At 48.3% G+C, this 12,358-nt stretch overlaps 2 protein-coding genes across 7 annotated transcripts in view; one reads left to right on the forward strand and one right to left on the reverse strand.

Moving 5' to 3' along the window:
• Nucleotides 1–1,478, reverse strand: part of LOC109289211 (cytochrome b561 domain-containing protein 2) — an 11,355-nt gene extending 9,877 nt beyond the window's left edge. Inside the window, exon 1 of the mRNA XM_019505189.1 lies at nt 1,264–1,478. Coding sequence (XP_019360734.1) covers nt 1,264–1,390 — 127 coding nt within the window. The 5' untranslated portion in view covers nt 1,391–1,478. The remainder of the gene's footprint in view (nt 1–1,263) is intronic.
• A 362-nt stretch (nt 1,479–1,840) lies between these two features.
• On the forward strand, nt 1,841–12,015 carry NPRL2 (NPR2-like, GATOR1 complex subunit). 6 transcript variants are annotated; one of them, XM_019505193.1, is made up of 12 exons: nt 1,841–1,967; nt 2,921–3,034; nt 3,334–3,425; nt 4,743–4,911; nt 5,942–6,050; nt 6,675–6,811; nt 7,897–7,994; nt 8,279–8,315; nt 9,165–9,258; nt 10,197–10,314; nt 10,810–10,952; nt 11,671–12,015. In XM_019505193.1, the coding sequence occupies exons 2-12, from the start codon at nt 2,927–2,929 to the stop codon at nt 11,736–11,738; spliced, it is 1,173 nt and encodes a 390-aa protein (XP_019360738.1). In that variant the 5' UTR covers nt 1,841–1,967; nt 2,921–2,926; the 3' UTR covers nt 11,739–12,015. The 6 variants fall into 6 exon arrangements, with proteins under 6 accessions (XP_019360738.1, XP_019360741.1, XP_019360736.1 ...); XM_019505196.1 differs by having other exon boundaries at nt 1,946–1,967; nt 2,950–3,034; XM_019505191.1 differs by lacking the exon at nt 1,841–1,967 and adding an exon at nt 2,655–2,819 and having other exon boundaries at nt 2,919–3,034.
• Nucleotides 12,016–12,358: the final 343 nt, after the last annotated feature.

The following is a 12,358-nucleotide window of genomic DNA, read 5'->3' on the forward strand; positions in this document are numbered from 1 at the left end:
AAAAAAAAAAAAAAAAAAAAGCTTCCTTCTAATTTGATGGATTAGGCACTTCAGAGAATGGAAAGGCATCGACACAAGGAATCCCCAAAGTTCAGGACAGGGAGAAAGATCCATGAGTTTAGGCACTAGCCTGGGACTGGGAAGCTGCAGGGCCAACTCCCTGCTCCATCACAGACTGCCTGTTTGAGCTTGGGCACATCACTTTTCTTTGGGTCCCCAAATCTTCCTGTGCCAGAAGATGCCACTTAGAGCACAAAAAAGGTAATATCCTCCCCTCCCACTGACAGCTGTGCTGTGTGCATGTCCCTTCTGGTAAATCCTAGAAGTCTTCCCTTGAGTGCTGTTCACTGGAAAAAATCTGTCAGCCACTTTTGCTACTTCCCCAGCTGCACAATGGCAGATGCTCCAGCTTCAGTCTTAATATCAAGTCAAGTCAGTCCTGAGGCTGCTGCAACTGTTGGGGCACTTTAGATGCTGTAACAACCCCCTAGACTGGTTGAATTGCTTTGCATCACTGGTGATTCATTGGGTAGAGCAATCTGGCAGCGCCCATCTCCTCCCCAGGTATGGATGGCCGTTGGCTTGCAGGAAGCTCATCCACCCTTTGACAGGTTTTGTTTTTTAAGTCCTGAGGGATGCCCACACACCCGCCTCACCCCAACTAGCTCAGGTGGGGGCGCTGACTTAGTTGGCAACAACTTGACCCTGGAACAGGCTGTACTGGTTTACATGGTACCAGATAACGGACCAAGAGAGGCCTGGCATGAAAAGGCCATCTTAACATGCCCCTTATGATTTGCCCTCCTTTCTGGATAATGAGACACACAGATCCGGGCACGCTACGTTTCAAAGTTGACAGCATGCCCTTAAAGATGTGCAGTTAAACCACAGCTGTGAGCAGGAGCTGAAGCTTCACAGCTGAGGACTAGAAAAATTTGCATCTAATGGACAGACTGGGTCAGCCTCAGCCATTGCTGGGACTGGGGCTCTGGTCTCGTCCTACTCTCTCCGTGGTGTAATGACAGCAGTTCAGGAGCTGCAGTAACTAGCCACAAGAGGCCCGACGCCGGGGCTGCTGCAGGTGCCAAGCGGGGCCCGAGCGGTGGGACCGGATCCGCAGGGGTGGCAGGGCGAAGGCGCCCGGGCCGCGGGTGCAGCTCGAGGCAGGGTGGTCCTGGCAAAACCGCTTGTGTGCACAGACACCCGCACGCGGGGGTCACCCCACGCCCAGCTCCTCCCCTCGTCCCCCCGCGCCCGACTTACTTGACCCGGGCCTGGCGACCACAGCCACGGACACGGGGAGCGCCAGCGAGACCAGGTGCGCCGCAGCGCCCGAGGCAGCGCGCAGGGAGCGGTAGATCCCCGACTCCGCCTCCGCGCTCAGGGCCATGGTGCGCGGAGCCGGTCTCGTGGCCCGGCAGCGCCGCTGCTGCGCTCGCACCCGGAGCCCGGCGGCGGCGGACTGAGAAAACCACCCGTCGGAGCCGCGGCAGCGCACTAGGAACTACGACGAGAGCAAGAAAAGAGCTCTCCCCCTCCTGATTGGCTAGATGGCCTTGTCCATCACCATAGAAACCCACCCACTTGAGGGTTCGGCCCGATCTATTGGCTAAGCTCCGCTGTCCATCACCAGTGGTACCCGCCTTCCGCGGAGCTGTCATGCCCCTTCGCAGTCATCCTTAGGGACATGTGACGAGAGGCGGTCTTAGAACGACACCACGTGACGCGAGCGCCTGGGGGGGGGGTCCTTCGCTCGGCCCTACTGCGCATGCGGGAGGAGCCCGTGGCTGAGCCGCGCCTGCGCAGACGAACGTTGGGCTGCTGGAGCAGCGCAGAGGTGAGCTAGCGTCTGACCCTGGCCCTGCGACGCCGTGGCTGTGCGGCTGCTGCCCGGGGCGTGGGGGCAGCCCGGCCCGCCGCACTGGCGAGCGGAAGCCCAGCGGTGGCGGGGCCGGCAGCGCTGCCAGGTGCGCGGGAATAGTTGCATTTGTAGGGTACTTCCAACCCTCGTGCGATGCATGATCAATCATAGTCAAAGAGCTCAAGACGTGCGGGGAGTTTTGAGGCCGTTATTGATGCAAAACCCTCAGGGATCCTTCACTGACTGGGGCTTGCTGCCAGCACTCGGATCTGCCTGCTGGCTTCGAAATAAAGAAATGCTTCAGCTGTAGTGACCTGGTGCTCGCTCACTCACTGGTGACTTACAGTGGGCAATAGAAAGTAAATGAGACTTATTTGCATGTGTTTTCTGTGTACAATAGTTTTTCAGCAAATGTGATCATGTTGATCTTCCAGTATGATAATTTCATATTTAAGACCTGACAACACTGGCCACAGGGGGGCAGGTGGCAGACCTCGTGGCCCCCAGCGAAAGGCTGCACGGGCAGGGCAGGAGGGAGAAGCAAAGACCTGCTTGGTGTATGGTGGCTCTTGGGGCCGGTGCCAGGCTAAGGCTGAGATGTGACATGACCAGTTGCTTGGGTCAGTGCCTGTGTTAACACAGACGGGCTTGGGGCCAGGAGCCAGCGTGGGCTGTCCTAGCCTTAGAAACTGCAGAGGCACAGCTTGTGCTTGCCTGACAGGTCAGCCACAGGCCAGGCCACGGGCAGGGGTGGCCATGGGATCCGGTTCCTGCCCCCACAGCAATGTACATACATCTTCCATTCAAACAGTCAATGCCTAAAACCTAGAAGTCCTGGGCCCCGGTTCAAAAGCAGGGACGACAACCACAGACTTTAGATCAGAAGAGCCAGACTTACCACTGCTGTAACTTTACTTCAGAGTTTGGGTTTCAGAGGTATTAAACCCAGGTGAGTCTCTGGGTGTGTGCTGCTTCTTCCATGTCCTTCCTGGGAGGAGAATGGGACTTCTCTCCCCCTCATCTCTTCCAGGAGATCTTAGCTTACTGCTTTTTTAATAGACGTTGATGCTGCACATGCTGTCTTGCAGCAGCATCATGGGGAGCAGCAGCAGAATTGAATGCATCTTCTTCAGTGAATTCCACCCAACGCTGGGACCTAAAATAACCTACCAGGTCAGTGATACCAGTCTGTTGGGGAACCTGGGTATTCATTTACACTGTGCATGGAGAGCTCCAAGCAGGGCACTGTTCTCCTGTGGCTGACTCCCTCCATCTCCAGCGTGCTCCTGGGCCATTTGTATGTTTGATGGACTAAACTGAGATTCATTGTTACAATATAATTTGTAATGTTGTCTTCAAAAGTTCCTTTCCAGGGTCCTCAAGGACTGTCCCTTTTCCTTGCACTTAGTGTGCTGCTAGGTTTTGACTGGGTGCTCTACCCTCAGTGATGCGTTGCTGCTTTGGCCATGCAGGTCCCAGAGGATTTCATATCCCGGGAGCTCTTTGATACGGTCCAGGTGTACATCATCACCAAACCTGAACTGCAGAACAAGCTCATCACAGTGTAAGTATAGCCCCCACTCACTCAAAGCAAGGGTCCAGCTTCCAGGCAAAGCTGAGCAAGGTTTCGTTCTCTGCCCCCCCCTTCCCCCCCAGCTCAGAGGAGACTGACAGCAGTCACGGCCTTAGGGGAGGGAAAACTGGGCACCTGCCCAGAGCCCCACATTTTAGGGGGCCCCAAAATTTTGTAACAGTTTTTTGGGGGGGGTGAAGTTTGTGCAAGGAAGTTCTTTCTTCAACTTATTCATAAGTTCATGGATAGGGCAGAGTGAAATTGAAAATGTCCAACTTGCTTATAGGTCATCAAAATTAAGCCTCTAAGGGGCTCTGAATGACACTCTTGCCCAGGGCCCCAACAACTCTAAGGCCACCACTGCTGACAGATCCATCTATCTGACAGCTGTCTAGTGGCCTGGATGACATAAGTAGTGGCTCTTGGTCCCAGTGGACAAGAGTATGTGTTGTAGAACCCACCACAGCTGGTGCTCATTGTAGGCCCCCTTGGTACAGTCTTGGGGAAAGTCTGAGGATGGACCAGACTGGACCATTGGTGCTGAACTGTGACTCCACCTCCAAGTGAGGAAGGATGAAGCCTACTAGTTGGGAGAAGTTTGCTTTGCTACTGCTTGGTCTGTAGCTCTGCTGTAGATAAGCAGAAGCTTTCTGGATCCAGGTCTGTCATCCTTAACCAGTGCTAGAGGTGCAGTCGAGAGCTTTTAGCTTAGCAGTTTCAACAAGGATGGAGCTGCTTGAAACTAGAGCTGCTGACCTCCCCAAGTGTCAGTGCTGACTGGAAAGCACAGGCCTTGGGGAATGCAACAAGAAAACAAAGAACATGGGCCCTTTCTTGAGAGTTTGGGCTGGTTTATATTTGGCCACATTTACTTGAGCACTTGAACTGGGCTTCTCTTGTTACCTATACAGTAATAGCAAGGAGATGCCACAGTTGTTAATTTAAGTAGGGTTCAACAGTAACCTCCACACAGGATTTCAGTGAATTTGAATTATATAGAAAGTTTGAAGCATCCTGTTAAGGTTATTTGGGACAAAGCCTGGCAGAGGTGCTATTTTTTTAAAGGATTCGCTTTCAGTTAGTTCATAAATCTGTGTAAACAGCTCAGAAAAACAGATTCTTAGAGTATATTGTTCTGCACTTGGATTAAGTGTTGTGAGTTTGGGGAGGGGTCATTTTTCTTTTCATATAAAACCAACTGTAATTTTTGCTTAAAAAGTAAAATGGGATTAATTCTTCATGAAGTAGCTGGAACTGGTGCCCCATGATTTCACAGTGATGGTTTGTGTGTCTCTTTCATTGTAATAGAACTGCCATGGAGAAGAAGCTGATTGGCTGCCCAGTTTGTATTGAGCACAAGAAGTACAGCCGGAATGCCTTGCTCTTCAACCTGGGCTTCGTTTGTGATGCTAGAGCTGAAACCTGTGCACTGGAGCCTATTGTAAAGAAACTGGCTGGCTATCTTACCACCTTAGAGGTCAGAGAGGTTTCCAGTGTACTATTCTGTGTCTACTTTGTATAAAACCAGACTCAGTAATTTTGTGCTGTTTGCTCTAAAGTCAGGTCATACGTATATAACCTAACTCTGCTCCTTAGGCATACATTATTGCTGCACAATATTTGACTTCTATCACAAGGCAACTCGGGTAATTCAACATTAGTAGTACATTTTCATTATTATAGCTTATAAAAACAAATGTTATAAAGTTCAGGGGGTTGGACTAGATGACAGCTGGAGTGTCCTTCCATCCCTTTATGGCTAAGTTAGGAGACAGTGAACGCACTTGAGATAATATTTTCCAGTGCTTTGTGTTAGGCACATTTGCAATTCAACATTAAAATCTCCATTTCCCTCTTATATCCTAAATATCAAGATGGGAGTTGCTTAGAACTCCTTTTAACAAGTGTCCTACTAGGGATGTTTCCTTACAGGCACTGTAAGAGGTGTCAGTTGTATTCTGATCAAAATTCATTTCCATGCTTAAACTTTGGAGCCCTAGGTGATAACCCCATAGTTAAGGTTGAATTCTATTTGATACCCAGCTTGGGTGTTCAGCCTCTCTGTGGTGTAAGTGAAATACATGTCCTCCTCAACTAACTTAATGGCCAGAGACAGTTTTCTTGAGGACTTGCCACTAAGTCTGTTAATCAGAAGTAAAACTAAGTCTGAAATTTAGCATATGTCCATCTTTTTCTGTCAGGCATCTTAATAATTGAATAATGGATTTCTTGTATCTTAATAATTGAATAATGGATTTCTTGCTTTCCCTCCCCCCCCCCGAATTTACAGAAATCTCATGTATAGGTTATTTTGGAGGAAGTGAAGATTTTTCTAGTATTTCATCGTAAGGATAAAAACACCAGGGAGGTGTCTTTATGACCTCTTTTTCCTAACAGATCCAAGGTAGCTTTAGGGAGAGATACAAGTGTAACTGTCCACCGTTTCAAATTCTTACAGCCAGTAAGCACTGTTGGGAGGAGGTAATGCTGGCTCTCTTCTCTCCTAGCTGGAAAGTGGCTTTATCTCCAATGAAGAGAGTAAGCAAAAGCTGGTGCCAATAATGACCATCCTGTTGGAGGAGCTAAATGCCAAAGGAAAATGTACTTTGCCAATAGGTAACTACTGCTAGTTACAACAACTGATTTATAATATTGCTCCCTTCTCTTTCCCTTTCTCAGCTGCTCAGTGAGTGCTTTTTCATCACTCTGAATTCTGAGCCAGGGTGACCTCCCAGTATGGCACCTGTTTCTTTTTGTTGGAGGGCAGCTGTTGGGCTTGGAAACCCAAGTTTATGTCCCTTTACTCAGCTCCTTTTTGGGGTCTCTAAAGTACTGCTAGCATGAAGTTCATGGGCAGCAGGGGCACAGGAGAGGGAATATGCTTGGCAAGGGTTTGGGAAAGATGCACTTCTCTCTTGCTGTCTCTGTTACCAGGGAGTCCGTTTATTAATGAAATGAAGGTGCAGTACTTTGGAAGACTAAATGCCCATGGATGTAGCTGCCATCGAACTAAACAGTTGTGCAAAGACAGTGGAAGGGGATGTTGGCATTTGCCATGTAATTCCTGCCTTCAGGTGTCAGTGGTGACCACAGTACTATAGAATACACACTCTTTTATGTCCAGCCCTGATTTAAGCTGGGAAAGGTCAGAGACAGGGTAGGTATTTTTTTATGAGCTTTGAGTGCTTTCAGAGGCAGTTCTCTCCCTACAGCATCTCTGTTCCCTATGTCTTCTCTCAGATGAGTCAAACACCATTCACCTGAAAGTGATTGAACTGCGGCCGGACCCTCCCATTGTGCAGGAGTATGATGTGCCTGTCTTCACCCAAGACAAAGATGACTTCTTTAACTCCCAGTGGGATCTCACCACCCAGCAGGTCAGAGTGCTTAACAAGAGTGGGCTAAACATTGGGAAAAGATTTAACAGGGTCAGGTCCTGTTCTAGCAATTCAGTCCATTGAATGGAGATGTGACAGGAGGCAGTCATAGCACCTGGTATCTGATGAACAGTGAGTTAACCACAGCTTGACTCCTTACTCTCCTTGCTCAGATGATGATAAATCAGCTGTTTAGTAGACAGGAAGGCAAAAGCCTTCATGTATGGAGCCCAGCCTTCTGAGACTGTATTGGAACCTGGTTCCCTTGAAAATAAAATCTTGCTGGCTGCCGCTGCGTTTTGCTCAGCTATTCCCACCTAATATGATAAATGGTATTTGCCTTTTGCTTGATTTGGATGCTTTAGGAAGAAGGGTCTATTTGGGTAACTAGGGCTGGTTAATGTCCATTAGGTCAACAGACATGGGATTCTCACCTCTTATCCCCAATTACAGGCATTTCCAAGTATGAATAGGATAGGTCTAATTCATCTACAAATTACTCTGTATCCTTGATATGGTGTTACATCTCCAACTAAAATCTTCTTTATGATCTCATTTTGAATGCAGATTAGTCCTCTGTGCACATATGATAGATTTGAAAATTTGGTCCAAGGTTTCCCAGGTATTCAGTTCTGTAAAAGTGTAGTTTGTTCATGTGTGGCTGCAATGTTGGCTGCAGGATCCTTGGTACCAGATGTTCACGTGTTTGGTTTGTATATTGACATTGCTATCCCATTTTAAAAAATACATGAAGGCAGTTACAGTCAAAATTAAATGTAAATAAAGGCAAAAACTTAGATGTCTTGTCACCTTAACTCTAGCTTCCAAGTTATATTTAGTGTGGTTGGATTTCTTTTAACTTAATTAAGGCACCCAAATAAATTTAACACTGCCTTGTATTAACACTGAAAAAAAATCCTCACTGAAGTAAATTAGGCATTTTGAATGGAGATCCCCCTCCTGGCAGTGTCATTACAGCGGTTTCCCTAGCTCAGCTTAGGAAAGCCATCAGCACAATGCATCCTGGTCACTCCTGCACATTTGGCACTCCACTCTTTAATGGCTCTCACATGCTGCTTATCTAGATCCTGCCATACATTGATGGATTTCGACATGTTCAGAAGATCTCAGCTGAAGCTGACGTGGAGCTCAATTTGGTGCGAATTGCCATCCAGAACCTGTTGTAAGTGCTACCTCAAGAGCAAAAGCAGTGGGAAGCAAGAAGCTCATTTTATCCCCCTTTCTTTAGCCCTACAGTCTGATCCTTTCAACAGCCTGGTCTCTTTATGTGGAAAAGTATTCCATGCAGCTAAACACTCTTTCCTATAAAGAAAGCATTGCAGAAAGATGGGCCTGCAGTTGATAAATAGTAATAGAGAAACCTGTGTGTTGCTGAGGGGGAATGGAGTGGAGCTGATGTAATTTCTAACTAGAGCTCTCTAATGTGTTTTATTGCCTGTCTTGCAGATATTATGGGGTGGTGACTCTGGTCTCCATATTGCAGGTGGGTATGGCTAGACGATTCCAGCCAGGAAGGAAACTGCTCAGGTAGTACAGGCTAGTGCTAAGGGCCTTAAAGTAAGGTTCTAAAGCTTTAGTGATGGCTTTAACTCCACTGATGTTCCTGGCAGAACATGGCCACCAAAGTGCATGCGGTGTAAAATTCTGCCCATAACCTTGTAGTAACGCCTAGGGGCAGGAACATTCCTGCTTTTAACAGCTGGACCCAACTTGGTGTGAGCAGAGGGGAGCTGCTCTGTAGCTTCCCGTAGAATTTGGAGGAGCAAAAGCCCCTGCTAAAAGGTACTGGTGTTGGGAAGATGGAGAATTTTATGTTTTTGACCTGAATTTACTCCCTATTAAGGCTTTTATGGTGGGGGCATTCATAGAGTCATAGATGTTAGGGTTGGAAGGGACCTCAGTAGGTCATTGAGTCTGACCCCCTGCCCTGGGCAGAAAAGAGTGCTGGGGTCAGACGACCCCAGCTAGGTGCTTGTCCAGTCTCCTCTTGAAGACCCCCAAGGTAGGGGAGAGTGCCACCTCCCTTAGAAGCCCATTCCAGATTCTGGCAACCCATACTGTGAGGAAGTTCTTTCTAACGTCCAGCCTAAATCTGCTTTCTGTCAATTTGTGGCTACTGTTCCTAGTTACTCCAGGGGGTGCCCTAGTAAATAGAGCATCTTCAATCCCTGGTGCCCTCCCCTGATGAATTTAAGGCACTTGTGAGGCATTTAGAGTTTTGTTTGATTTTTCTAGTTCATGAGCTTCAAAGGCTCCTCGGCTTCTGGTGAACGGGAGTTTCATATCTTTCTCTTTCACTTCCCCCAACTTTCCTCTCCTCCCCTCCTTCCAGTACTCAAATGTATACTGCACCACACCTAAAGTCCAGGACCTGGTGGATGATAAATGCCTCCAAGAAGAATGTCTGTCTTATGTCACCAAGCAAGGTATAGTGGGCTTGAACTGACCTAGATATGAGCAGAGATGGTATGGTCCCTGGCCCGTCATGACTTCCAGGTTCCTTCCAAAGTCTGGTGTAGTAAAGGCTAGGGAACTAACATTTCAACATTTTATTCTTCACATGTGTTTGTTTCTAACCAACAGTCATCACCTGGGAGCCTTATGATTCTGTGTTAAGCATAGAAAATCAGGGTTGGAAGAGACCTCAGGTGGTCATGTAGTCCAACCACCTGCTCAAAGTGGGACCATCTCCCAACTGTATCATCCCAGATGGCATCAGCCAGCTTTTAAAAACCTACAAGGGTAGAGATTCTACAACCTCTCTGGGCAGCCTGTTCCAGTGTTTTACTACTAATGAGAGAATTTCTCCTACTGTCTAGCCTAATGATCTGGAAAGGATCAACAGAAAGATGCCAGTTTTTCGCATATGACAAAGTTACTTAAGTTGGTCAGAACCAGAGATAACTGTGAGGAACTTCAGGGAGACCTGAGTAAGCCAGATGAGTAGGTCATAAGACAGGAAAAAGCATTCAGCATTAATACAATGCACAATACCCACTGCATTTGCAATAAAGCAAAGACTTAATCGTACTTACTGGTTTCTAAATTGGTGCCCTGGACATCATAGTAGACAGTTAAGTAACATCTGCTTTATGTATCTGCAGCAAAAGTGGGGATGGGGGTATGTGTAATGATTCCAGTTGCATTATAACAGTCATTTAGACTGCTTTTGGAGTAGAGGGCACCCATCTCACAAAGGATGTTGCAAAACTAGAGAGAATTCAGAGAAGAGCAATGAGAATGATCAAGGGCTTGAAAAAATCTCACCACTGAGAGATTAAGTCACAACCATTGCTTTGGTGAGGAGACTGGTAATCCTGCATCCTGGCACTAGGGACTGCAGCAATGGCTTTGTTCCCTATAGGTCACAAACGAGCCAGTCTGAGAGACGTCTTCCAGCTTTACTGTGGGCTAAGCCCTGGCACAACTGTACGGGATCTCATCTCTCGCTACACCCTCCAGCTCCAGCGAGTGGATGAAAGGTCTGATGATGCTTTCTCTTTGAGAATTCAGCCCTTGGGATGAGGCTATGCGATTGCTGATTGTCAGTGAGAGTGCCATTGAATGATACTGACTTGGGAATGCAGGCAGCAGCCTCAAATCCTCATGAATAGTGTAGCAATGAAGTGACTCATCTGGGGATCACAAAGTGAAACTTCATCAGAGTTTGGGTGTCCTGCCTCAGACTCCTCTTGAGCCTTTTCCTGTCAGACTGACTGCAGAATTCATTCCCTCAAAGCCATGCATCCCTTACTGCTAGGTTGTGACCACCAGCCCTGTTGTATGGCATAGGCTCGGCATTCTGAATAGACTCCAGGCTCAGCTGAGACGATGAGCTGAGTTGGGACTCAGCAGAGCTCTCACTGGCAGCTGTGGTGAAACGAAATTGAGACTTCTGCTCCAAGCCCCATCTACTTGCACTTTTTTCCCAGGACCACAGCCCTTCTGTGAGTATTTTGTTCTTCCATCTCTTTCAGGAAGCTTATCCAGTTTGGCCTGATGAAGGACCTTATCCGAAGGCTGCAGAAGTATCCTGTGAAGATAGTGCGGGAAGAGAGGAGTCACCCGGCACGGCTGTACACAGGCTGCCACAGTTATGATGAGATCTGCTGTAAAACAGGTACATGCATGAACGTTCCCAGAAACTCAAGTCTGTGTGCATGTCTATGGGCACTAGGTCTGCAATCTGAGAGCTCCAACTGGAAAAACCTAGGAACCTGAGTTATGGCTTAGGACCTCATTGTGCTAGATGCTGTTCTCGCAGAAGGGCTTCTATTCTGCTTCTCTCACTGTAATTTGGGTATACAGATGTTGCTAGTTGCAGACTAGCAATCTAGTCTGCTATCTTGGAGAAGTCACCTAGCTTTGAGACACATAACTGAGGCAGCTGTTTGACCTTAGTGCTGGGCTGGAGAGTGCGATCTTCGGGCTCCAGGAGAGTCTAACTCAGGGAATCCTTTTAACAGAACCCATGTGACCCTTGTTTTTTTCCCTTGTCCTTTCTTGAATATTAAAATAGTGTTCATGGATACATGTTGAACTGCATGATCTTTTTCATCTAGAGCACCACCATAGGCCCTGTTTAATGTGGCAAAGCTGTAATGGGTGAGGAGACCTAAAGTCTAGGACCTATGGGTTGTCTGTTTTTTGAGCTGATGAATGACCAAGTGGCTTGAGCACGGCCGGGAGTTCGATTCTGATTCCCACTCCATGCTTGCGTGTCCCCATGTGTAATAATGGGGACAATACTGAAGCTGAGCAGATGGATTAATGCCTAGTGCCATATGTGTGCTCAATAGTCTGGTTCTTGCATTATTGCTTCTGTGCTTCCTCCACAGGAATGAGCTACAGGGAGTTGGATGAAAGGCTTGAGAATGATCCTAACATCATTGTTTGCTGGAAATGAATCTCATGGGGAGCAGCAGAAGTATTTGGCAACCACCTTCCCAAGGAGAAAAGAAAACAGACATGGCTGGACCCTCTGGGTCTCCCTAGCTCATGCTGCAGCCCCAGCCCCAGCCCCAGCCCCTTACCCTTTCAGCATGACTTGGCTCAGGCCATGCTTTATCACTTAGGCTGATGCTGCCTGGAGAGTGAGCGTGCGAGCACAGGTGCCTTTCCTCGGGCACAGGGCAAGTCCGCTGACAAGGCGTGGGCCTTGCTCTGTGTGAGGGCAGGAGTAAGTGCTGCTTGATATGTGCAGCTGAAATCCTGCTTCGGGGGATGCCTGTGCATCTCTTGCCAGCCCGTGCCAGGGAGGAGCAGAGCTGGCCGGGGTGTCTGGTTGCTGTTAATGGAACACGTGTGTGAAAGTCTCGGCTCCTCATAAACGGGAGAGCGGCCCGTTTCCCTCTGCCCGGAAGCGCGGGTCTTTCTGTCCCATCTGTTTTTAATCCGGCCTTTCCCTGGGCCAGGTCCCGGCAGCTCGCTGGCAGGGTGCGAGGCCGCTGTCTGAGCGAGGGTTGTGGCAGCCCCTGGGCCCAGCTACCCCGTGGTGCTGTGCGGCGGGCTGGTGCTTGTGCGAGC

Source organism: Gavialis gangeticus, unplaced genomic scaffold (assembly GCF_001723915.1).
Source record: "Gavialis gangeticus isolate Ggan-Ray unplaced genomic scaffold, GavGan_comp1, whole genome shotgun sequence".
NCBI classification, from domain to species: domain Eukaryota; kingdom Metazoa; phylum Chordata; order Crocodylia; family Gavialidae; genus Gavialis; species Gavialis gangeticus.